A 27,941-nucleotide genomic window follows, 5' to 3' on the forward strand; every position below is an offset into this window, starting at 1 on the left:
AAAGAAAAAAAGAAAAAATATTTTAGAATATAATAGAAGTAATCCTGTTATTTGCAGATTTTTTAATATTTCCTACAACTTTTGTGATATTATACTATGTTAGGACAGTTTTGGTAATATTATTATAGTTAAAATCTTTTTTCCTTGAAATATTAATGTTTATTGCATATAATATTATGCTTAAAATCATTTTTCTTGAAATATTCTTGTTTATTGCATGTACATGGCTAATTATCTTGTATCTACAATCTGGTAATATATTTATTTTGTATATTGTAAATAAATAAATAAAATGCAATGGTTAGGAGCACTCCATTGACAGGAGCCAGGAGAAGGACTTATTTAAAGTGCAGAAGCAAGGAAAGAAAATTATTTGATTGGCAATAGCATAAAGCCTAGTTGGTTGTCCTTAATGTTTTGATTTTGTAACCTTGAGGCATTTACAGGCTTAGATTTTGTTTGTTTATGTAGACCACTATGGCATTAGAGCCACATCAGTCTAATGACCTCCTGTTTAATGTAACAGTATGTAGCATATTTTATTTATTCATCTGCTGATGGACACTTGGGTTGCCTGTTGTGAATAATGCTGCTATGAACGTAGGCCTACAAATATCTGTTCACGTCCCTGCATTCACTCCCTTTAGGGTTATAGTCAGACCTGGAATTGCTGGATGTTATGGTAATCCTTTCTTTAATTTTTTGAGGACTCTCTATACAATTTTTCCCAGCAGCTGCACCCTCTTTCTTTCCCACCAGCTCTGCCTCCTCCTCTTACAGCCATACTTCTAGGTTATGAAGCCTGCTAGAGCCTGGCTTTGACTTCTTCAGTCTTTTGCCCTTGAACAGCTAGTACAATACCATTCACAGGCAGGGTGTTAAGTAAAGGACTTGCTCATTGTGATGGAGATTGTGATGCTGAAACCTCTTCAGCAACTTGCAAATGTTTGGGCATGAGTTCCTTTAGCCTGTATTCTTCCTTACTCTTTCTCCCTCTGCTGCTGCCAGCCTCAGAGAAGAGCCTTGAAAATAGTGAGATGCTGTGTGCAGGAAAGAAATAAAAGTATAGCTGTGCCTCTTTGCATACCAACGAGGTGTTTCAGAGAGTGGCAGCCTGGTATTCGAGTGCCCATTCATGACTGCAAGTACATGTTTGGCAAGCTGAATCCGCATCTGCAATTTAAATGACCATTTACAAAATAGAGCCTTTCTTTCCTTATTATCTAATTAGAGCCAGTGGCTAGCATTGTAGTTGAGAAAGCAGTTATGTCTAAAACAAAGTTCTAATCCCATTGCAAAAGAAGTTGTCACTTGCGGAACTATCAAAAAGTGCTTGGTCCAGCGATGCAGCCTTGACAGCATACACACTGCGAAGCGACGCATGCTTGTGTTCGGCAGCGGACTCTGCCCTCACTGTAGGGAATTTGGACAGAAGTGGGTAGACTGCTTTGGGTTCAGGCTGGAGCCAGAATAACACGTTCAAGGATGCGAGTTTCTCATGTAACTCTTCCCATGATCCTCGTGGTGTATTTGTATCAACCCTCTAACCTTGAACATTTTTTTGGAGCTAAAGCTGCCAGTTTCCCTGCTTTTTGGTATTATGTGTTTCTCAAATAAAAACTAATGTGAAAATATTCTGTTCACATGCTTTCCAAATGTTTTTCTTTTACTTTTTAAAAAAATATCCATAGTTTTATTGTTGATAGAATTACAGATGTATCCCATTTCTCCCCCACTCTTTTAAACCCCTCCTCCCAGCCCCCACCCACCCCCTCAGGTCTTCACAACCCTATTGCTCACATCCATGGGCTATGCATATAAGTATATACGTTCTTCAGTTTATCTCTTCTCCTGTCCCCAACCCCACATCGAGGTATGTCACTCTGTTCCATGCCTCCATGCTTTGGGTCTTATTTTGTTGGTCAATTCATTTTGTTCATTAGATTCCACAAATAAGAGAGATCATGTGATTTTTGTCTTTTTAAGACTGGTTTATTTCACTTAGCATAATAGTCTCTAGGTCCATCCATGCTGTCCCAAAGGATAAGAGATTCCTCTTCTTTACAGCTTCATAGTATTCCATTGTAAATGTCCCACAGCTTTTTTGTGTGTGTGTGTTTTTTTTAATCTATTCATCTACTGTTGGGCACTTGGGCTGTTTGCAGATCTTAGCTATTGTAAATAATGCTGATATGAACATAGGGGTACATATATTCTTTCTGATTGGTATTATGGTGTTTTTAGAATATATTCCCAGAAGTAGGATCTCTGGGTTAAATGAAAGTTCCATTTTTTAATTTTTTGAGGACACTCCATACTGTTTTCCATAATGGCTGCACCAGTCTGCATTCCCACCAGCAGTGAAGTGGTGTTCCCTTTTCTCCATATTCTAGCCAACACTTGCTGTTTTCTGGTTTTTTAATGATAGCCATTCTGACAGGTGATATCTCCTTGTGGTTTTAATTTGCATTTCTCTGATGATTAGTGACTTTGAGCATTTTTTCATATGTCTCTTGGTCATTTGTATGTCCTCTTTGGAGAAATGTCTATTCAGGTCCTCTGCCCATTTTTTTAAATTGGAATGTTTGTCTTCCTTTTGTTGAGTTGTATGACTGTTGATGGAGAGAGTCAGAGCTGAGTGTAAAGGTACTTAGATATTGGACCACACATTTACTGCCCCTGGCCCTGACCCTTGACCCAGGCTGGGTGGGGGAAGCAGAGGCAGGTACTATTGGTGAGAACAGGATGTTCAAGTCAGCATGCTTTGTAATGGAATTGACAGTGTGTCTGTCATTCTGGGTTTTCTTCTCCTTCCTGACAATGAGTGGTACAAATCCAAAGTTCACATGGAGGTCATGATCACAGGCCACTGGCAAGGTTTGTGAGGTCTCTGCCAGGTCAGGCTGCCCAGATGTGAGCTGTGCTTGGGCTGAGTTCAGTTTGTTTCCACTCTCTCGCTCCTCACTCCTCCCTCCTCCCTTCTCCCTTCTCCTCAGCCTTGCCAAATGCTACTGGGGATGTTTTTCCCTCTGCTTAAGGTAATAACTGACGCCAAGCTACAGGCAAGCAGTGAAAATAAATTTGCAGGGGTGTTATTTTCCTACTATTAGAAAAAGGCTTAGAGACTTTTTTGGAAGTTCTTATCTCCCAAGAAACTGCTTCAGGAGCATCTTTCTCTCTCGAGTGCGCCTAGCTGGGCACTAAGACACACATAGTGAGAACATGATTGATGTATGTTGGGCTAGGTTTTGAAGCAGAGTGGTACAAACAGTCCCTCAAAAACTATTTCTTCCAACAGTGTGCTCCCAGGAGAGTAGCTGCTGCATACGTGCATACGTGTGGTGTAACTCCACTCTTTTGAACATCATACTGTTGACTTCAAAGTAATTTGGTGTGTTAGGCGACTCAGAGTAATAGGGATGACGAATTAGACAGAGGTTGGAATCCAAACTGTCATTTTTTAAGTAGGTGACATAGGAAGTGGTTTTGGTGTTGTCGTCTGTGCAGTCAGAGTTTGTGTACAGGCTTCATGAACTCTGCAAAACACTAACAGCACCTGGCCCATCGTGGGTGCTTCATAAGAGTCACAATTCCTTTCCTCTTCACTATTTGTTTATTCTTGCCTCTTGTTGACATCAGATTTGATCAGTGAGAATTGTCCATTAGCACAGTCTATAATTTCCTAATATAATTTCCCACTCTTAGAATAACTGTGGCTGAGAGTATTTATTTTACACCTTCCTGCCAACTCAGGTACAACTGTCATTCACTGGCCACAAAACCGGAGGCTTCATGGACTTCAGCTGGGAAGACCACACCTCCCTGAGACTAGCAACCACTCTCAGAAAAATTCATGTGTCCTTGCTTGACATATTCATTAGAAAGAATTAAAAAAATCATGGTTGGATATCAACTGAGAACTCAACACATGGATTTCTGGGGAGCACTATGTTCATAAAAATTCTCATGCTGATACTAACAAATGTTTTCATCTTCTGTTTGAATTATATCCTAGTAAGTGATTCCTTGTAACACACCTGCACCAGCAGCAAATAGTTCAACTTTAAATGGTGGAATTTTAATGTAGAAAAAATGGCATGAAGACTCGGTCAAAACCATGCAAAGAATACATTTGAAGTGACAACACTTAAGAAACCTTAAAATTAATAGTTCAATCATGTTTTTCTAGCAAATGTAGTGTTGATAGACTCAGCCTTGTAAAATTGGGAACTTTTCTGTTTAGATTTACAAAAATTCTAAATTTTTATTGATAAGGACATGTTGCATATTTTAAAAATATAAAGCACTTATCTCCAATTACATGCCTTATACATAATTCATGCAAAAGAAATCGTACTTGCTGTAGTATGGCCAGTTACGATTCTAGCATCAGCCATAAAAGTGTCTTCTCTTCTTTGCTTATGGTCCATTAGAAAGCATTAAATGAGGGCACTGAAGTAGGTAATTGGGTAGCAATAGAGTGGTAGAAGAGAGCATATACATAAGCTTTCTGTGTTAACTCTTTTAAGTAGTTTTAGAAAACTGACTAAAAACCAATTATCCTATCTAATAAAAGAGTAATATGCAAATTGACCATCACTCCAACACACAAGATGGTCGCCCCCATGTGGTCAAAGATGGCTGCCCCCATGTGGACACAAGATGGCTGCCACAAGAGGCCTGCAGGGGATGGCAGTTGTGGGCAATCAGGCCATCAGGAGAGGACAGTTAGGGGTGACCGGGCCGGCAGAGGTGGGCAGTTGGGGGAGACCAGTCCTGCAAGGGAGGGCAGATGGGGGCAATCAAGCCTGCAAGAGAGGACAGTTAGGGGTGACCGGGCTGGCAGAGGAGGGCAGTTGGGGGAGACCAGGCCTGCAGGGGAGGACAGTTGTGGGGGGACCCAGGCCTGCAGGGGAGGACAGTTGTGGGGGACCAGGCCTGTAGGGGAGGACAGTTGGGGGTGACCAGGCTGGCAGAGGAGAGCAGTTGGGGGTGACCAGGCCTGCAGGGGAGGACAGTTAGGGGCGACCAGGCCTGCAGGGGAGGGCAGTTGGGGGCAACCAGGTCGGCAGGGGAGGGCAGTTAGGGGTGACCAGGCCGGCAGGGGAGGACAGTTAGGGGCAATTGGGCTGGCAGGGGAGCAGTTAGGCATCGATCAGGCTGGCAGGGGAATAGTTACAGGGTGATCAGGCTGGCAGGCAGAAGCAGTTAGGGGCAATCAGGCAGGCAGGCAGGCGAGAAGTTGGGAGCCAGCAGTCCTGGATTGTGAGAGAGATGTCCCACATTGGAAAGGGTGCAGGCTGGGCTGAGGGACACACACCTCGCCCCCCGTGCACTGGGCCTCTAGTATCTATCACAAAAACTTGAATTTTAAAATATTTTTAAATGTAAATGCTAATTTAATTTTATTTCTAAATAAGATATATACTGAGTCTTGAATTCCTTCAGATTTGAAATTTGTAGTTTCAGCTGGTTTTTAACTAGGACTACAGTAGGGAAGAAAAGGAATTCATTTTTATGTATGTGAGTGGGTGTCTAGTGGAATTTTCTCATCTTTCTGAATGGGAAAAATGTATGCAGTCATTGTTTTTTATCTCAGGGCCTTTGAGTGAACTTGTTGTTGTCTAAAATGAAAGAAGCAGCAGTTCATTTCGCTGCTGTCAAGATTTCAGTGATTCAGCAAAATGCAGCTGGTTATCCTGCACGCACAGGCCTGGAGACTGAAAGGGTGGCCAAGTTCATCACCATCAGCCTTCCTCCAGCCCAGTGCAGTCACCATGTTCAGCAGCTAACCTTTCATCTGGCTTAGGAAATGGTTGGCCTGGTAAAAATCATCCAGCCCATTTTTCTGTTCGGACTTTGTGACTGCTTTGACTGGCGTATTGCTAATTCTGGTTAATAAGCAATTCAGGTTCCTGTTTTCAGGAAGGCTACTTTTCCTCTTTTAAAAAGCAACTAACTGATTGGTTGTGGGCTTACACATTCAGATTCAAAGTTTCTTCCCCATTAAAATAAAATAGATTTTGAATATTCCCTCTAAGGAAGATGGATATCCTGAGTACTAATTTAATTCATTAAATTCAGCTGTCATGTCAACATATTCATGTGGGTATAAGCACCCAGGGAGAAAACAGGACCCCAAGTTCTTGCTCCAACCCTGGAAATATATATATTTCCCTGGATTTCAGGTGTTAGAAGAATGACTTTGAGAAATCTTTATCTTGTGTTGACATACATTTAGTGATTGTAACTCACTTATACATGTTTGAAAGTGGCCCTGAATGAACTCTGGATCAGTGGTCTAGAATGGGAGCACTAAGGAAGGATCTTGTAAGAATCCTGGGCACTCCTCTCTCATCTGAGTGGGCTACCGAGGAGATGACTTGCTACCACACAGCAGTTTCAGAGAGGTTGTTTTTCATTTCTAACAGAATCCTCAAAAACTCACAGCTGTCATTTCCCAAAGAGCACACCAGGCGTACTTCTATTTCATTGGCTACTTTAGCAGAATAGAGGGAAGTTAAAAACCACTCTCCAATGAGGCTCCATCTGCTCTGCCCTCTAAAGGAGTCTATTTCTTCCCCGGGACTGGGGTTATAATCTTACTTCATATTTGCTGTTGTCAAATCCAGAGGAACTGAAATGGATCTGAGCTTTTGCAAACTTGACCCTGTACCTGGAACTGTGAGACAAGTCTATAGGTACGCAGATCACTAAGGCATCCTTTATAGATTCAGAGACATTTTCACGCTTAGGGGGAAATACCTCCTATTTGTACAATAACCACATATCCCCCGAAGTAATCAGCACCTATGTTCTGATAATTATGGGAACTATGAAGTAGAAGATTTGAAATTAGAAATTCCCGAGTATATGGTGAAAGTTGTTATGTGCTAGGCCCTGTACTAGACTTCTTATATAAGCTATCACATCCAATTCTTACAAGAGTGTATAAAGTAGACCTGATTATCCTCTTGTAACTCATGAGAACTGAATCTCCTACTGAGAGTGTCTGATGCATTCAAGCAAATGGTAATAAATCATCACATCCAGGTTGAGTTGTTTGTTCTGCCCACATGTCATGCAGCCTCTTCCATGGCCTAGGGCTCTACAGCAGGCAGGTTCTTGGTGTGAGTAATGTCGTGCCAGGTTGAGAAGTGGCCAGGGAAGTGAATGTGTGGTAAAGGCGGAGATGGGACACTAGTTGGTCTTAAGTATAACATTTGCAGAGGGAGAGAAAAATACTTTTAACAAATATAAGGCTCTTGGTAGAGCCTAGGATCATATCTGGCTTTGCTTGTTCTGTAACAGAGTGTGTGTGTGTGTGTGTGGGGGGGGGGGGGATCACATTTTTTAAATAAAAGATCCATCCAAATATTCCATGATATGACTTATTCCTCCGGGAATAGTGTTGAATTAAACCTTTAGTTTCTCAAGTTGATGTGAAAATGTTCTGCTTGTGCAGGCATTAGAGCCATATGGAACAGAAGTTTGGAGTTATTTTACAGATGATATTTTTGCATAAATTCTGTTTTGACAATTTTTTTCAGGCTGTTTTCTGAGACAGAAATGGCAGTAGAGAACCCAGGAAAAGAGAAGAGAAAAAAAAAATCAACTGAGGACATCTTTGACTGACTGAATCAGAAACATAATAGCATCACTAGCTTTATTAGTGTGAACTGACCCGTTTGGGGAAGTAACCAGGAAATGACTTGAGAGCCAGGCAGCGGCAGAAGTCCTCCTGACTTGGGGATCTCAGACACTTGACCAGTTACAGTGGGAGGTGAAGTGTCTTGGGACAGATACGTCCCATTTTACCTTTCCTTTTCCTTCACCTCTGGTCTTGGCATTCACATGCAGCCAGCATACTACTGCTTTTGGAATATTGACTTCAGATGGTATATTCAGACATGTAAATGAGAGCTTCACTGTACACAGAAATTTGCTGACTTATGGCCCATATCTGAATTTTGAACTCTTTAGATATAAATTTTCCCAAACTTTTCCAGGGCTATGCGTGTGAATGAGTTCTAGCCATCATAGCAGAATGGCTACTTTGTGGTAACTTACCAGACACATTCCGTACGATCCACGTTCGTACCAGGGCAGAAGACCAGCTGCTATCCTTTCTTCTCAACAAAGGACTCTTGTGTTTGAACAAAAACGATGTACTGTATGCCCAGCAGCAGAGGGGAGTCTGAGCAGTGATGTCAAAGTATACCATGATGTCACCACAATTCACAAAGAATTACAGTTAATGCCATGTGAAGTAAGGCCAATTTCAACACTTTCCCTCTTGGGTACTTCACAGTCTGAAAGACAGAAGCAGGGCCAGAGGTCAGGCCTTTGTATAATTTTGTTTCACATTCTCCAGACACCCTAATTTTGGAAGCAGGGAAGGGGGAAGACGGCTTGTTAAAGAAAAGTCCCCGGATCGCATGCTGAGAATGAATTCCAGTGTCTGTATGCACACTTTTCTGTACTAGGTTAATTCTTGGGATTTCTGCTGAAGACAACCAGACAAACACATTTAACTCAAAACAGAACCTGAAATAAATAAGAAAGGCAAAGTAAATCAGGCTGGGAGCACCTGAGAAATTTCATATATGTTGGAAATAAGAGCCATTCTCTTTTTCCTTTTCTGGGTGTTTATCCACCCATTAATACATTAGATACTTCTTTTTTTATAAAGAGACATTTTCTTTCTTTTTTAAATAGGTTTTTATTGATTTTAGAGAGAGAAATGGAGAGGGGGAGAGAGAGAGAGAGAGAGAGATTGAGAGAGAGATGAGAGAGAAACATTGATGAGAAACATCCATCAGTTTACTGGGTATTGAGCCCGCAACCCTGGCATGTGCTTACCTTGCTGGAAATGAACTGATGACCTCCTGTTACATGGGATGCCGTTCAACCAAGTGAGCCACACCAGCCAGGCAAACAGATCAGATTACTGATGCCTAGAAAGGCAGCCCAGGAAAAACTCTTAAAAATGTTTGCAATCAAATAAATTCACCACTTTTTTTATCAGCTGTCTCATACCCCTAACATTGACATCTCCCTTCCCTTCCATTTGCTTTATAACATAAAGAGATAAGCACCGCAGAGCCCATGGCGATCCCTCGACATCTCTAGAACTGCAGGGTAAGCAAGCTAACGCAGAGCACAGGAGAACATCTCTAGCTCAAGCAATAAAGAGGATAGAAATGGGACCCTTTAAAAAATCGCCTGACCAAGTCTCATTCCAATGGACGCAGGACCTCCTTTAGACTCACCATGGAGGTGCTTGAAGTCCACGCTTTGATGGTGGTGGGGTTGGGGGTGGGTAGGTCGGAGATGAAGAAAGAGTCTGGCTCTGGTCCAGCCAAATGATCAGCCAGAGGGCTAGAGCGCACACAGAGGAATGGGAAGAGTCAGGCCAGGGGGCTGTCCAAGCGAAAGTCCCTCAGGAAGAGCCAAGAATCAGGCGCTGAGGAGAGCACGTACAGAGCGCGTTTCCAGGTCCAGGGTTGGTGTCAGGCTGGGGCGTGATGCCCAGAGCCCTGTGCCTAGTGGGAAAGAGGTCAGAGGGAGACTTGCTTGAAAATAATAAGCAGTTATACCCCAAGGCACATTCTGGAATAATGGATGAAGGACTGGAGACATAGCAGGCAAACTGACAAGTAGAAAGTAAACTCACAGATTAAAAAGTGATTCAAACAGAGAGATCCTTTTCTTTTGGACAGAGAGCTCTTTTTTGGTCTTTGGAACTAGCGGCAGAGAGTTAAAGTGGTGGAAGCTGTTGTTATGTGCTAGGTTGGGACAAGGAGGACAACTTTTGAAATCATAATATATCCCTGTCCCTTATAGCCTTGCCTATAGAGTAGTCCCCTGTTATCCAAGACACCCCAGTGGATGCCAGAAACTGCAGATAGTATCCAACCCTATATGTATTATGTTTTTTCCTACATATGCATACCTGTGGTAAAGTTTAATGTATAAATTAGCCATAGTAAGAGATTAACAATAGTAACTAACAATAAAATAGAACGATTATAACAATACACTGTAATAAAAGTTATATAAATGCGGTCACGCCTTTCAGGGGATCCCTTGCTGAAGTCCTCATATAGGCTCAGTGCTTTCTGGTGCAACATTGTCGTCAATCAGAACACGTTTTCCGTTTTCTCTTCCACCCACAAGGTTAATGCCTTTTCCATCTTAACTGAGCACTTATCACACTCTAGGGTCATAACTTCTGCAGTCTCAGGTGCAACAGCAAAATGAGCACAAATTTCTTTTTCCTCCTTCACCATTTCATGAATAAAAGACTCATTCTTATCATGGATCTTATCAAACTCAGCCTGTGATTTTTTTTCTCCTTATTAAGTCTAGAACATTCACCTTTTGTCTTAAAGCACTTCATGGCTTCTCTTTGGCATTTTTGAGTTGCCAGCATTGTGCTTTGGGGCCATTATTAAGTAAAACAAGTGTTACTTGAACACAAGCACTGTGATATCTGGACAGTTGATCTGGGAACCGAGATGCTACTAAGTGGCTGATGGGCAGGGAGCATTGACACCTTGAGACACAGGACAAAGGGATGATTGACACCCCAGGCAGGACAGAGCGGGTCCACATGAGATTTCATCATGCTACTCAGAACAACAAGCAATTTAAACCTTACGAACTGTTTATTTCAGGAATTTTCCATGTAACATTTTCAAACCACAGTTGACTGCAAGTCACTAAAACTGCAGAAAGTGAAACTGCAGATTAGGGGGAGCTACTATATAATACTTCATTCATTCACTCAACATATTTGTATTAATTACTTGTTATTAGATACTTTGTGGTTTACGTCCTTTTAGGAGATAGAAAATAAACATCAAACTTAATAAATAAGTTTTATATTGTATTATAAAATAAGTGTCATAGGATAAAGGGGAAAAATGGGACAGGGTCAGAGAACTTGGATCTGGGGAGGGAATCAGCTTGAAATAGTCTGGTCAAAGTAGGCCTTATTGAGGAGGTGGAAGTTTCAGAAGTGTCTAAGGAAGAACATTCCAGTCAGAGGTAACAGCTGTGCTGTGCTGAGACCAGAAAGTGCTTGGTGACGGCAAGGAGAGTGAGCCAGAGGGACCTGAGGTCACAGAGGTCATTAAGTCCAATGACACCGGTTCTTATGGGCTACTGGAAGGACTCCAGGGAACCCAGGAGGAAACTGAGCAGCCCCACCAGTGACAGGCAAACCCACTGGGTAATGCCGTTATACGGGAAGCGTTCCTTTAGGGAATCTTTGCCTAAAGAAAAAGGAATTAATGCTTTTGCATTTTTTTTTCACATAGTGGTATATTAGAATATAACAGAGCTACAACTAATCATCTAGCCTAATAATCTAAGGCAGTGGTCGGCAAACTCATTAGTCAACAGAGCCAAATATCAACAGTACAACAATTGAAATTTCTTTTGAGAGCCAAATTTTTTAAACTTAAACTTCTTCTAACGCCACTTCTTCAAAATAGACTCATCCCAGGCCGTGGTATTTTGTGGAAGAGCCACACTCAAGGGGCCAAAGAGCCGCATGTGGCTCGCGAGCTGCAGTTTGCTGACCATGGATCTAAGGTGTTTACCAGAATTGCCCTGTACCATGTGTTTGTAGCTATTGAACAAAAGTAACTGATTTTTAAAAAAATATATTCATTTGCCCTGGCTGGTTTTCTCAATGGTTAGAGCATCGGCCCTTGGACTGACGAGTCTAGGGTTCAGTTCCAGTCAAGGGCACATACTTAGGTTGCAGGCTTGATCCCTGGCCCCAGTGAGGGCAAGTGTGAGAGGCAACCAGTCAGTGTGTCTCTCTCACATTGATGTTTCTATCTCTCTCTCCCCCTCCCATCCACTCTCTCTAAAAATCAATGGGAAAAAATATTCTCGGGTGGTGAGGATTAACTATATTATATATATATATATATATATATATATATATATATATATATATATATATATATATATATTCACTTGCTTCCTAAAAGAGAAACAAAACAAAACAAAAGGCTGGTGCTCACTCTTAGTACTTAGAGCTGTAGTCAGCTGTTGTATTTGGCAACAAGGTGTGGCTGACAACAGCATGTTCATCCTCCTCCTCCTTCTTTTCTTTTCACTGCCCTCTAACCCCCAAGAGAAACTTAACTCATCACAGAATTGAGGGATCACTCATCTATGACATAGCCTGGATTTCGACTCCAGCAACACCAATTCCTAGCAATGTGATCTTGGGCAAGTTGTTGAGCCTTTCTGAGACTGTTTTATTTTTGTAAAATAGGCATAATTTTAGCTAATTTTCAGGGATATTACAAGAATTAATTGAGAAGCCGTATACTGAACCTAAATACGGAAAGCATTTGGCAAATGCTCATTTACTTTCCCTTCTCCAGGTGGCTTTCCCATCTGCTTTCTCCTCCTCCTGCCATTTTGACCTTTAGTTGGAGTGATTTTACTCCCTTTCTGTTCTCACCTGTTTTGAGGAAATGATTGGATTAAACCCATTCACCCTAGATTGGGACCATGCCTACTACTACTTATGTGTATTCCCCACAGCGCCATAATAGCCAGCACAATGCCTTATGCTCCATTGATTTGGTTTAATTTAAGTATAATCAACAACTTCATGTGTTAGTCCTCCCACAGGTATTTGAACAACAAACAAAGGACTACACCAGTGGTTCCCAACTTTTTCAAACAAAGGCGTCCTTTATTATTTTTTTTTCCCCTATGGGCCTTGTGTTTTGGAAGTTTCCATTGACTCAAAACACTGAATGTATTAAGTAATAATTTGTTTTCCCATTTTATGACTTAAAGACCTGAGTACAATTAAGAATAAATGCAATAAATATCAGGATTCAGCTTATTTGTATAATGAGATGGTTAGTGTTTTGGGTGACCTTATGTGGTTTTATTGCTGGTAAATATATTTCCATTAGGCTTTTGGAACTACTAAACATAGCTCATGGACTGCTATTAGCACCTTTGTGAGTGACCAGGGATCTTGTTTCCTCATATTGAAAACCATAATTGAAAAGAAAGAAGTCTGTAAAGGAGGAAATTTGGGCCCCATAGCAAGCCACGGGAGGTGTAGGGTATGTATACGCATATGTATGAAAGGCTGGGGGAGGGAATAGTCAAGGAGGTGTGAAGCAAAGGCATAAATGGGGAGTCGTACTTTCCCATTTACTCCAGTATGTGCTCCTAAATCACACAGTAGTACAGATGAAGGCATCTGTTCATCCCCGTGCAGGAGTTTGCTTCTACTGGTGGAGATCTTGATAGAAATATTCAACCTTGTAATCACGGTTCATCATTGCCATAATAAATACTGTATAGTGTGTATTTTCCTGGTTCATAGGCATCCTACTCTAGCTTAGGAATCCCGAGTTGGAATTTTGGTTTTGTTAGTTACCAGCTATGTGACCTTAGGTTAGCTGTTTACCTTTTCTAAACCTCGGTGTTATAATCTGTACTCGAAATCACTCAACGCTTAAGAGAATGTTAATCTTAAAAGAAATATCTGAGTAGAATTTCCTGAGAGATAGTCAGCCAACTCATTTCTCTGACCCTGGAATGGTAAATTGGTCTAGTCTCCTTGCATAACAGCCATCGTCGTCTATTGGATTTGGCTTCCTGAGCACAATGTCGTAGAGGATCTGGGACCACATGAAATCTCAGTGGCAAAGAGTACTGCTCTTGATTAGCAATGTCTGCTGTGGATCCTGGCAGGAAAAACAGCTGTACATGGGCCATATTTTTGCCAGCCCAGCGCTGTTAAATCAGACTATCGCAGTGCTCTGTGCCTGGACTATTTGTCTTGGCTCTTTAAATTTGCTTTTACCAAATGTTCCCTGACCATTAGGGGTCATCAAAGGTAACTGAAAAACCACTTCTTTGAAACTCCTTGTATTTATGTGCGCAGATGGTGTTGGGACATTGTTACACGGCAATGTCTTTCAGAAAACTCACAGCAGATGTATATCTAGGATTTCGGTACTCTGAGTAACTATGGTTCTCCGAAGGCAGTTTGTCCTTCATTTATTACATAAATATTTAATACGTATCTACTACCAGGAATGCATTAGCCTATGTATTTTCTAAAAGATTCAGTAGATGCTGTCACCCTTGTAACTTCTCATGTTTTTCTCATTTCTAAGAAGCTCACATTCAGCTATGTGACCCCCCTCTAGCAACTGTATAGGACTTTATAGTGTGCATTCTATGTAGTTCTCTCATTCCTGGCTTTATTCATCTTTCTTGTCTTCGTTTTTCTCTTTGCCCCATTTTCCCTTTTTTTCCAGCCATTACATTGTGTTGTATCATATGTATATGCTAGACATCTTCTTCTAATAAGCAAACGCATAAACAAATCAATCAATATCTAAATCTTTTGAAGATAATGTTGGAGATATACTCTCTTCCCTGTTAACATAAATAGTAAATGAGTTATAATGTATGTAAAAGCACACCCTTCCCCATAAAGTTCTATCTGAATTAAATAATTATAAATAAGACCAGCTGTGATCAGATTTGCAGAGTTTAGTTTTCCATATTTGTCTTTCCCAGTGCTGAAAATAAAGGGATTTAAAAATTTCTTACCTCATGGTGTTGGATCAAGAAAAGCTTGACATCACTGGCTCAGTATTTAATGCTAGAAGTTGAGGTTCTTATGGGAAACCATTTGAAACGTGGCCAGAGTGAACCCATCTAAGCATGTCAGTCTGGGGCATGGTATCTGCGTATGGATTGTGTTTATTTACATTCTCCCAGTTATTTACATGGTGATCTTTTTTTGGTTATTCTCCTGTGGCTCCTGGTGAAGACATTTTATTATACATTTTTAGGTGTCTAGAGAGTTTCATTCGTGTTCTGCCTGCTCACTTGCTATCAGCTCTGTGAAGTGAAGGAAGAAGCCCCTATCAGCACACACGCTAGGCCGGATGCCTAAAATCTGCACGACAGGCTGCGAGTCTGTGAGCCAACTTGGACTGGATGCTATAGTCCTACTTTTTTGTTTAGGGAGAGTTTTTCCCCTACATTTAGGGAGCCCAGAAGGAGACCAAGGAAAATCAGCCCTGCTGAGTGTGTGCGATCTACTCAAAAGACGAAAGACTGCATGTCTGTATGCATGTGTACATGTATGCATGCAAAAGTCATATATTCAAGATAGAAAAGCAAAAGGTGATGACCTCCCTAGTGGTGTTTAAACAACAAAAACATCTTGGAGTTTCTCACTCTTTATGTCACCTGAGACAAAAGCTTTGTTAAAAAAGAAGAAAAGAAAAGAAAAGAAAAGAAAAGAAAAGAAAAGAAAAGAAAAGAAAAGAAAAGAAAAGAACATGAGAAAAGAAAGGAAAACAAAAGGAGAAAAGAAAGAAAAGCAACACTGTGCAATCATTTTAGATGGTGGGGGCACAGTATTGTGCTGAGACCTCATAGCAGCATACTAATAAGCTGCTTTAGGCCAAAATATCCAGTTAGTTTTCCATCCCTTACAAAAAATGCTATGCAATTGCCAAAGTCATGAGTGGCCATTATCTCACTTTAATATTTTGTCCAGAATGGGGGGTGGGTGTGGGAACTCAATGACCGGAACATTGCCTTCTATGACATTTCACTAATAAGGAGCATTGATGCACTGGGAAATAGTCTCTTTGGAAGTATAGCCCTTTACAGTAATTCTTGTTCATACATCAGGACAGAGGACTAATAGTATGTCTGTTCCTCTGTGTACACAGATACAAGAAAACAAACACATGCACACTTTGTATATATGTGTGTCATCAATGACTGCAATCTCAAATTGCTTCTCTATAGCCTACTTTTTTTTTTTAATCCTCACCCAAAGATATTTTTCCATTGATTTTTAGAGAGTGGAAGAGAGAGGGAAAGACAGAGAGAAATATCGATGTGAGAGAAACACATCAATTGGTTGCCCTCCTGCACGCACCCTGACCAGGGCCTGGGCCGGGGAGGAGTCTGCAACAGAGGTACATGCCCTTAATCAGAATCGAACCTGGGACCCTTCAGTCTGCAGGCCGATGCTCTATCCTCTGAGCCAAACCGGCGAGGGCTCTATAGCCTACATTAAAATATTAGCAAATCATTATGTTTGGTGTTATGTGTTTCACTGATTCACTAATATTCATTGTCCATCTCAAATGTCAAACACTGTGCTAAGCGGCAGAAATAACAAAGACTACTAAAACAGAGGCCCTCAAATAGCTCACGATCTGGTGTGGAGACAGACATCTTTAGAGTAAACTCAATATAAGGTATATAACTATTTGAATTGAGAACATATAAAAGAAACCCCAAGATAATACTGGTTAAGCACATATGGGATTTACTTGCTCACAGGAAAGAAAAAAAAAAGGCAAGATGTAATCAGTCCAAGTAGGGTTCCGGAACCAGCTCTTTCTCTTTCTGCTCTGCTTTCCTTACAGCAAGGTTCCCATCTCAGAACTGTCCCGTTCTTCAGGACAGCAACTGGACCCTACAGGACAGCAGGAAGGCAAAAGACAGAAGGGACCTTCCCCGGCTAAGTCAACTTGCTTAAGTAGCCTTCCCAGGCGCCCCACACCCTTCCACTTTTATTTCACTGATTACAACTTGGTCACATGGCCCATGAGAAATGTATTCTTTTAACTGGATATATTGCCACCCCAAATAAATTTGAGAAAACAAAGGAAGATGGATATTGGGTGGCAACCAGTTATCTCTGCCCCACGGAGTTATGAACAAAAGGCTGAGGAAGCATGAAGCAAGAAAGCAGTTAACTCTGGAACCTGGGAAAGGCTTTTTTTTTGAGAAGGAGACAATTTATGTTTTGAAGGATGAATAGGAGTTTGCCAAATAAAGAATTGGGGAAGTTTGCCAAATAAAGTTTGCCAAATAAAGAATTATTTCCAGGCAGAAGTAATAACATGTGCAGAGACACAGACGGGTCTGACATTATACCTGCCAATGAAGCCCATTTCTTATTCCTGATTTTCCTCTGTTATTAATGATAGCTCTTAGAATAACAGTTTAACTAGTTTTTAATTAACCAAATAGTTATAAGAGATCAACAGATTAAGGTATGTCAACAACAATTTTCCTGATGTAACTGCAAATAATTTTCCACTTGGACCAAAATAAGAACATTTATCTGATGATAAAGTATTCCACGTTTTAAAAATAATTGAGTTAGAATATTTTGGCATCTTAGAAAGGAATTGATACAGAGAGAGGAAAAGCAGTTGTGTCAGGGCGATGTTTGTCTTTTCAATTCTGAAGTTAAACAAAGCCCATCTAGAACTGACTCGGTTCATATCTTGGGGTCCATAAACGTACACCCAGAGCTTTTGGTGGTCTGCCCAAGTCAGCCTGAAAATATGTCACCTTCTATTTAGCTATTCCTAACATCACTGTTGTTTTGGATCTGTGGAGCGGGACTGTTCTTTTCTTAAAACGGCTGGAGAACCATAAGAAATATGTAGGATTAGGGAGATTTTCATGATTATCTTCTTTTTGGCTCCTTTAGAAACATCAGAGCCTATTAAAAAAATTTCCAGAGAAACTTAAAGCTTTTGAGAAACCTGAAATTTCTTTAATTTGAGAAATCAACCTAGTTAGCTTTGAGATACCTGAGAGTGTAAATTCCCATGCCCACTGCCCACCTTGTCCTTCCACCGAGCTGAGTATCTTCCCAGCTCCAAACAAAAGCAGCAGAGGCAGCGATTCTTGGAATACTGCTTAAATTAAGATCGCCATGTTTCCTCAAAAGACTCAACCCTAAGGAGATCAGATGATTTAATCTTCTGATATTTTGACGTGTGGTTGTAGTTTGTTTGTTTTGCCAACTTCGCTTTTTGCTTACTTCCTTTTTTAAATTTTTATTTATCTATTGTAGAGAGAGAGAGAGAAAGGGAAAGAGGGAAGAAGAGAGAGAGAGAGAAAGACATTGATTTATTGTTCCACCTATTTCTGCATTTCATTGGTTGATTCTTATATGAGGCCCGACCAGGAATCAAACCCACAACACTGGCATATTGGAACAACTCTCCAACCAACTGAGCTACCTGGTCAGGGCCTACTTTTTGCTTACTTTCTAATTAGCTAGTATCTAGGCAAGACTAAAATATATTGTAAACCCCACAGCAACACGTCCCCTTTTCCTAGTTAATCTGAGTCTTTATTTATATCTCAGCTCAAAAGATGCTTCCTTAGGGACATCATCCCTGGCCTCTCAAACCAGATCAAATTCTCCATCGCTTATGCTCTTGCAGTACCTGGTTCTGTGTTTTATAGCTTCTATGGTGATTATCATTGTACAGTATTGGTTTTGGTGATTGGAGTAATGGGTGCCTCCACCACGAGGCTCTAAGTCCCAGGAGCTTGGACCCCGATGTGCTTAAACTCTCCATTGGATTTCGTTCCTCGCACTGCGCCTGGCCCATGGCAGATCTTTGATCATTGTTGGCTGAATGATTAAAATGCCTTTTTGGTAAATAAATTACTTCTGCCCTCCCATTCCACACTGTGCTCAGACATGAGAGTGAATACAGAAGTTGCTCAGCTCAGGTGTGGGTTCATTTGGAAAATAACTTTGCTGCAGTCATAGAGAAGCACATTGAAGAAGTCTTAAGCCAGCATGTGCTTGGCTCTACATGGACGGCGGTTGGTGGAATGCTGACGTGGTCGCCCTGCCGCCTCTGAAGCTACTGAGGGGCATTGCTGCTTCACCACAGTGAACCCCTCCAGATGGAGTTAGCCTACCTTTGCTTCCCACTTAAGAGCCCAGCACTGTGTTTTCTAAATGACATCTTTGCATTTCAAAAAATGTACAACTGTTGAAGGAGTTGGTGCTTTGTCATCTATTTTAAAAGATACCTGTGTGGCCTGGCTGGAGTGGCTCAGTGGATTGAGCATAGACCCATGCTCTAAGATATCCCCTGTTCGATTCCCAGTCAGGGCACATGCCCCGATGTTTCTAGCTCTCTCCCTCTCCCTTTCTTTCTAAAATCAATAAAAACATATTTTTTTAAAAAGATGCCTATGTGCTTTTAATGAAAAAAAAAATACACATTAACACATTTAAAAACATAGTATATTTATAACACAATGTTAAATAATTATATTTTTCTAGCCTTTCCCTAAACATGTGTTTGCAATTATTAATTAAAGGAACATAAAAGAAAAGGGCATGGGGGGATAAGAACACATATGTGATACCTTAATCAATAAAGAAAAATAAATAAATAAAATAAAAAAGAAAATTGGGCCTCAAAAAAGATTTTTGAAAGACAAGACAAACTGAGGAGACTGTGGAGATAAGCCCCTTCAAATGTCATCACAGTTCTCAGTTGAGTTTGTCAAAGACAGTAGTTGAAATCATTTGGGAGTGGAATATGTCTTTTGGTATTAGATCTAATGAGAACTATTGATATACAATGGTAGAATTAAGATTTGAATCTTTTTTTTAACTTGAACATTGGAAAGGAAAGAGTAAAAATACAAATAAGTTTGCCCATATACTTGATAAATGCTTGTGATTTTGTTAAGCCTGACTTGGACTAAGTATAATATTTTGATAGATGCATTTAGAACTCGGCTACTGATTAACTAAGTGACCTTGGCAAGATTCATGACCTCACCTAAAAAATGGGGCTATCTCACATGATTGTTTTGAGAATTACTGAGTTATGCGTATTGTGCCTGGTACAGGCCAGGCCAGGCACACAGCAGGCTCTGGGTGCTGGTTATCTCTGCTGCCCTGCGTGTCAACCCTCCTCTCCAACCACTCACACATACATGAGCCTTGTTTCTGTCGGCTGATTCTGTGATTCCCCTTCTCTTCTCGTAGCTAGAAAAATAAGGATTTTCATCATCATTCAGCAAATATTTATTGAAGTCCTACAACTTGCCAGGCACTGTTTTAGTTGCTTGGAATACATCAATGAACTCAAGATACAAAACCCCTACCCTTATGCATCTTACATTCTAAGGAACATATGGAACATATAGATTATTCATTATATTTCTCTTGTTACAGTAACCTCATAGTTTTATTTTGTGTGTGTGTGTGATTTAAGTGAATCGCAATTATTGACAGTGGGAATTATTTTTGAATGAAGGCTCTATAATATCAATAGTGCCAGATCGTTCTCTCTCTCACACCTTTCCCCCTTCCTGATTCCCTCCTTCCCTTTCTTTTTTCTCTCTTTCTCCCTCCCTCTCTCCCTCCTTCCCTGCCTCTCTCTCCTTCCCACCTATCTTTGTGTTTGTTTATTTGAGCTATAAAAACATCTTTACCCATGTTGTTTTTTTCTTCCTTTGCTTGATTCAAATGCCAGCTGAATTCAGTCCCCTTCATAGGAATCATGTTTTATGCCTCCTCAAAGACAACGGGAGGACCCAGGGTCCGGCAGTAGGCACCTGGTTGAATTACACATCTCTCTTTCTTGTTAGATTGTTGGCTGTGATCACCAGCTGGGAAGCATTGCCAAGGAAGATAACTGTGGAGTTTGCAACGGAGATGGGTCCACCTGCAGGCTGGTCCGAGGGCACTACAAATCCCAGCTCTCAGCAACCAAACGTAAGATACTACAGAGATGGGGCAGTCTGTGGGCCTTTTGACTTGTTAGCTCCTCCCCCTCCTGCCCCTGCTTAGCTCCCCCCAGCAACTAATGAGTAACACCTTCCCCAGAATGAAGACAGATCTGAAAATATTGTGAAAAGATTCATGACCCTGCTCTGTGGATTAGTTCAAGTGGGATAAATCAGGTCACCCATTGCAACCCCAAAGAGGAAACCTTCCCTTTTGAGACACCTTAGGAGCATCTAGACACGAGCCTAGATACACTCTATGTTCAGGCATGAGCTTATTGCCCAGCCTGAGGACAGACTGCATCCCCATTGCTCCCTCACACATAGTCTGATGTAGGAGATGGAAAATAGCAGGGAGCATGAGCAAATCCACTCTCACATGGTGAAATCACATGGTCTTCATTTACAAAGTGACTTTTGATCAATGTTGATCACAGGGTGTGTTTTTTTTCAGAATTAACATCAGGCAGCGATTATGTGAAGCCATTCGTTGCCTTTTTGTCCCAATCTCTCTGCACCAGCCCAATAAATGTATGCTTACTATATACCTGTGTGTGCTGGAAACTCTACATGATCATCTCATCTAACCTTTACAACAACCTTTTAGCAAGATGCTGTTTGTCTCCATGTTGCAAGTGAGATAACTGAGGCTTAGTCATGTTGTGTGACCTGCTCAGAGTGACACAGCCATAAAGTAGCAGAGCCCAGAGTCGAGGGTCTGATGCCAAAGCCTAAGCACGCATTCATTCCTCTGCACTGTCCCATGGGACATGGTGGGACCTTTGTAAAGCAGTTAGATGGATCAAGGCAAGGAGCCTCAGATATCTGCCTCGCTGGGTCCTGCTAGGGGAGGTGGTATATGTTTTCATAATATCTAACCCAACAACAGAGTCACACATCAGTGTCATTCTGTGACAATCACTGTGCTTGGTACTGCAGCAGAAGTTGACATAAATAAGACAGCCCTTGTACCCAAGGACATGCCATTTTAGAATAATTTGACCTTGCTTGGCATATTGTCTCCAGAGTTTGCCCTTATCCAGAATCCTTCAATAGATCCTTGATCGAGTCTCCTCTGGCTAGGAAAATGAGAATGAATATCTTTACTAAATGTGGCTTTGTTCACTTTACTTTTTGACTCGGTGGAGGAAAACAAGTGACATATGAGAGGTTTGTGGCTTTAAATGGACTTGCAGGTCAAGAAGAAGGGTAGTGGGTACTGGAGAACTATTCCGAGAAGTCGGGGGAAAACCAGCTTGCCAAAGAATTAGGCTCTAGGGGGAAGAAGGTGGCAAGAAAAAAAGCTAGGGCCTTTTAAACACATGAAACATTGGAGGTGCCAGCTTGGGGAACTCTCCACATTCCAATACCCCTGCAGGCAGTGAAAAATGTGATTTTGAAAAAAAAAAAAATTTTTTTTAATATTCTGGCAGAGAGAATGAACGATGAGGTAAGTTAGACATTGATATAGTACATTCAGGCAAGATTTTTTTCCTTTGGTCATGTTTGGTAGCATTTCTGTAAGATGAAAAATTAAAGAATTTAGACGATGAAAACCAGAGAAGGACAGAAAGGTAGAGGCGTAATTCTTTTGTAAATCTCTGAAATCACGGTGAGATATATTGGGGGCGGGGGGGGGGGGGGGAGAGAAGAAAGAGAGGTACATTTAGAAGGTCCCTTTAATAGAACTCTTTAAGGAACACAAAAGAGTTAAAATCTTTTTACTTGAGTCACATAACTGAATCATGCTCATTCTCTAGGAATCTAAACATTTCTATTAGGCACAAAAAGATGGCAGGCATGTGTGCAGTACCTGCTGTATCGCAACTGCTGAGGGCATGTTTTTCCTCCCTTCCTTCTTGTGTCCCCCGCCTTCCCATCTTCACGGAGGAGCCTGGACACGCCCTTTGGACAGATGTTCCTCTTACCCCCCTGTTAAAAAGGTGACCCGGGGCCTCTGGGGCCAGAATCACTGGCGCAAAGGTGGGGAGACTCTGAAGGAACAAAGTGGAGCAAAATGAGAGCCATAAGTCATCTCGAGGTCTGCAAATAGACACCTCAGTGCAAACCGCCCTGTTCGAGAGCGGCAGTGGGTAAATTACATAATCCACAGCCCGATGATTTCCCGTAATGACAAAACGCAATTGATTCGTTTACCTTAGCGCCGATGATGCCTCCTGACAAAATGATTTATATCAATAAAGCCCAGCATCTGCGTGCACCTCACCACAATCTATAGCAGATGCTGAGCAAACTGCCTCGTTTATGTTTTCCCCACCCCAGAAGAACCTCCCGCCCAGATTTACAGGCTGCGGGGTGACCCCCAGGCAGGGAACAGGAGGCCGCTCGGCGGGGCCCAGGGTGCTGGCCAGGTGAGCAGCTTTCCACCCGTGAAGGCCCGGACACCTCTGCCAGGTCTCTCTCCGGGCTCTGCCGAAAGCACTGGGAGCCAGCCACATGCTCTTTCGAACTCCCAGCACTAGGATTCCCCACATTGAACTCATTTTCTTCTGAACTTACATCCAGCTTTTTTTTTTCCCTTGTGTTATCAAGCCCTGGGGGGGACAAAGGAAAACCAGAAGAGGGGAGAAAGACCATGGTGGAAAGTGCCAGAAGGAAAGGGAGAGCAGGAGGAACTTACACATGGCTTCCCTTAGCTGGCAAATGAAAAAGAAACCGTATTTGTCCTAGAAGACATGATTTTATTTTATTTTTTATTTTATTTTATTTTATTTTATTTTATTTTATTTTATTTTATTTTATTTTATTTTGCCTAATACAAATGCAGACAACGGGAAAAGAGGTAGGTCAGGCTCTCCTTCCCCCCTTTCAGAAGAGAAAGCTGTCCCCTGAGAGCATTCCGTGTTTCCATTCATCCTGGTCACTTTGCTTCTACTTCCCCAGCCCAACAAAAAATAGTCAGATTTAGCTCACACTAACTTACGTTTGGTTCTTGGTATTAAAGACTCATTTCCCCCCAAATTTGACTGGCTCGTGCCGTATTATGTATTTTCCAAGTCTGTTCAGAACATACGTAGACCGAGAGCCAGCCTATTGGCTATCAATTTGATGTCTCCGGCTTTGCAAACCTCTGATATGTATCTGCGTGTTTTGAAATCTACTGGGTATCCTAAAGCTCTCTCTCTCTCTCCACCTCTCTTGAGTGGCAAGAGCTGGATACACTAATTTATATCAAGATCAAATGAAGCTCCTAATGCTTGGCTTCGATTCTCAGACTGTGGCTTATGCTGATTTATAATAACTATGGGTAAATGTTTTCCTGGACTATTATTTTGGCTCAAAGATTTTGAGGTAAAGGATGTTCATAATAAAACACAGATCTATATATTATAATGTGAATAATACATAGGAATGTTTTAAAGAAAGCACAGATTTTTAAAGAAATTTCTACATTGAACTTCAGGTTATACTCACAAGCTACTCATTCATTCATTCATCATTCATTCATTCAGCAGAAGTTCACTCATTTATTCGACAACAAATATTTCTTGGATACCTGCTATGTGTTAAGGAACTATTTTAGTACTGGAAACATAAGAAAGAACAAAACCGATGAAAATCCATTTTCCTCAGGGAGCTTACATACTAATGTGAGGGACAGACATGTACAGGGACAAAACAAATAATGAAATAAAATAATGTATGTGTCATATGGTGATAGGAGAATAGTAAGGCAGGAAGGAGATTGGAAAAAAAGTAAGGCCGGGAAGGAGAAGAATTGGAGATTGGGTTTGCTAGCCAAGGGTGTTTGAGGGTTAAAAAGGTTAGTAAGAAAAGATTCACTGATAAAACAGCATTTGAGCAAACATCTAATGTAGGTACAGGTGGCGCACCACACACAAGTCAGGGAGGAGAGAATTCCAGGCATAAAGAACAGCAAGTGCAAAGGCCCTGCGGTAGATGCATTCTTAACATATTCCTTGAAGCAAAGAAGCTTGTGTGTGGTGGAGAATGGCACCGATATTGCAGGATTTTATAAGGACTCTGGCCTTTAATCTCAATGAAATGAGAAGTCACAGGAGGAATTTTAGCAGGGGGATGATTTGTTTTAAAGGGATCCCTCTATCTACTATGCTGAGAGTAGGTTATAAGGAGTCCAACTGTGAAAGTAAGAAAAGCAGTCAGGAGGCCACTACAGTGAGCCAGGCCAGGGATGATGGTGGACCATGGTAGTAGCTAGGAAGGTGGTGAGAAGTGTTCCAATTCAGGATAATTGCATTTCTTTGTATCTAAGACATCATTGCTTGAAAGATGTTCCATTATTTTATTTTTTTAAATATATTTTTATTGATTTCAGAGAGGAAGGGAGAGGGAGGGAGGGAGGGAGGGAGGGAGGGAGAGAGAGAGAGAGAGAGAGAGAGAGAGGGAGAGAGAGAGAGAGAAACATCAATGATGAGAGACAATCATTGATTGGCTGCCTCCTGCACACCCCACATTGGGGATCGAGCCTGCAACCCAGGCATGTGCCCCAACTGGGAATCGAACCACAACCTTCTGGTTCATAGGTCGATGCTCAACCACTGCACCACGCCAGCCAGACTGTACTATTATTTTATACATCACTAAGAGAGGGGGGAAAAAAGCTGCCATTGAAATTAAGAAACTATGACACTTCCTTCTGACCACGTAGGGCTTTTACTTCATAGCTCCTACAAGGTCTATTTTAAACTTAGATGTATTTTTAGCCTATACTATATTGCACTTACACATCCAGAAAAGGAAAATAAAACTGAAATAAATTAATAATGCAGGCCTTACTGCACTGGCAAGGATGTCAAATTCAATGTTGAACAGAAGTGGTGAGAGTGAATAACCTTACCTTATGTCCATTCTTATTAAGGGGAAATTTTGTCAATTCTTTTTAATCCCTTTAGACTCAGTCAATTTCCACATCATCAGGGTACTTGTGATACAGTATTTTTAAAAGAATCCAAAAAAGAAATGAAGTCCATTAGTATTGGGCTCTTTTGTTATAAATGATATACAATAAACTAGATATTTAAAGTATACAGTTTAGTGAGTTTTCATGTGTACATATACCTGTGAAACCATTACCATGAGCATATCCATCATCTCAGAAGTTTTCTTGTTCCCCTTGTAATCCTTCCTTCCTTCTCCCTCCCGCCCCGTTTCCATCATTAGATTTCATTTTGTAGAATTTTATAAAATGGAATTATACAGTACATACTCTTTTTCCATCTGGCTTTTTTTCATTCAGCTTAATTATTTTGAGATGCATTCATGTTGCAGCAGGTATCAGCGGTTTATTTTATTTTATTGCTGTAATAATTCCATTGTATGGACAAATGCTTTCATTTCTCCTGGGTAAATTCCTAGGATTAGAATGGCTGGGATTGTATGGTAGATGTATGCTGAGCATTTTAAGAAACTGCTAGACTGTTTTCTTGAGTGTCTTGCTATTTTGCTTTTCCACCAGCAATATCTGAGAGTTTCACTTGCTCAGCACTCTTACCATAGCTTGACATTGTCAGTATTTTTTATTTTAGACATTAGAATAGGTGTGTAGTGTTATCTCATCACTGCTGTAATTTGCATTTTTCTAATGGCTAATGATGTTGAATCTCTTTTCATGCTGTATTCCAGTAGCTGCTGCAACAAATGACCACAAACTTAGTGGCTTAAAGCAACACTCTTATTTTATCGTTCTGGAGGGTCAAAGTCTAAAATGGGTCTTGCTGGGCTCAAATCGAGGTGTTGGCAGAGCTGTGCTCCTCCTAGAAGCTCCGGGGAAGAATGCCTTGTCCTTTAGTTTGATGTTGCAGCTTCTGGAAGCTATCTTCTTTCCTTGGCATCTTCAAAGCCCAGCAGCGGAGCATCTTCGGATGTTAATGACTCTAACCTCCTCTTCTGCCTCCCTCTTTTAATTTAAAGAATGCTTGTGACTCCATTGGGCCTACCCAAATAACCTAGGATAATATTTTTATTTTAAGGTCAGCTGCTTAGCCAGCTTAATTTCATCAACAACCTTAGTTCCCCATTTCCATGTAACATAATATATTCACAGGTTTGGGGTACATCTTCGGCAGGAGGAGGAGGGAGGGTGGCAATTATTCTGCCCATTCCAAATGTGCGTATTTCCTCTTTGGTGTGGCGTTCAAGTCTTTTGCCAATTTTTAAAAATGGTGGTTTGCTTTCCTACTGTTGAGTTTGAGAGTTCTTTATATATTCTGAATATAAGTCCTTTGTCAAATATGTGATTTGAAAATATCTTTTCTCAGTCGGTAGCTTTTTATTTTTTCCCCAAAATTGCTTAATGTTATCTTTCCCAGAGCAAAAGCTCTTACTTTTTATGAAGAACAGTTTATCTTTTTTATTATTCATGGATTGTATCTACATTTAACATCATGTCCAAGAATTTCTTGCCTAACCCCAGGTCACAAAGTTTTCTCCTATGTTTTTTTCTAAAAGTGTTAGAATTCTACATTTCATCTTTAGATCTACGACCGAGTTCCAGTTAATTTTTGTATAAGGTGTAAGGTTTGTATCTAGGTTGATTTTTTTTTTAATTAGGATGTCCAATTTTTTTCAGCTCCATTTGTTGAAAAGATAACCTTTTCTCCTTGAATTGCTTTTTAAGATGTCAGAAATCCATTGGCTGTTTCTGTGTGTGTGTGTCTGTTTCTGGAGTCTATTCTGATCTCTTCACTGTATCACATTATCTTGGTTACTAGAGCTTTAAAGCAAATCTTAAAATCAGGTAGTTTGATTTCTCCAACTTTACCCTTCTTTTCAAACTTATTTTGGCTATTCTATTCTAATTCCTTTGCCTTTCCCCATAAATTTTACAACCTATTTTTCTCATATGTACCAAAAATCTTGCTGGGATTTTGACTGAAATTATTTTAATTCTACAGATTGATTTAGAGAGAACTGACATCTTTACTATGTTCAGTTGTTCAACCAATGAACACTTCATGTCTCTCCATTCATTTAAGTCTTCTTTAATTTCTTTCATCAGTCTTTTTTAGTTTTAAGCATACATACTCTTTATGCTTGAGTTGGATTTATACCTCATAAATGACATTGTATTTTTTATTTCAGTTTTTGTAGTGTTGCTAGTTTATTCTTGGCCACGTATTTTGTGAACTTGCCAAACTCACTTATTAGTTCTATGAGTTTTGGGATTTTCTACATAAACAATCATGTTATTTACAGATCAGGATGTTTTTACTTCTTCCCTTTTCAATTTATAAACCACTAGTTATTTTTATGGCCTTACTGCACTGGCAAGGATGTCAAATTCAATGTTGAACAGAAGTGGTGAGAGTGAATAACCTTACCTTATGTCC

At 40.7% G+C, this 27,941-nt stretch overlaps 1 protein-coding gene across 4 annotated transcripts in view; it reads left to right on the top strand.

Annotated features, from left to right (window-relative positions):
* The window catches only part of ADAMTSL1 (ADAMTS like 1), an 879,784-nt gene that overhangs the window by 588,138 nt on the left and 263,705 nt on the right, over nucleotides 1-27,941 (top strand). For all 4 annotated transcript variants that reach the window (XM_079789992.1, XM_079789993.1, XM_079789994.1 and 1 more), the window contains one exon: nucleotides 20,473-20,599. In XM_079789992.1, the coding sequence (XP_079646118.1) occupies nucleotides 20,473-20,599 (127 nt within the window). The remainder of the gene's footprint in view (nucleotides 1-20,472; nucleotides 20,600-27,941) is intronic.

The sequence above is a fragment of the Cnephaeus nilssonii genome (assembly GCF_951640355.1).
Source record: "Cnephaeus nilssonii genome assembly, chromosome: 14".
Classification (NCBI taxonomy): Eukaryota; Metazoa; Chordata; class Mammalia; order Chiroptera; family Vespertilionidae; genus Cnephaeus; species Cnephaeus nilssonii.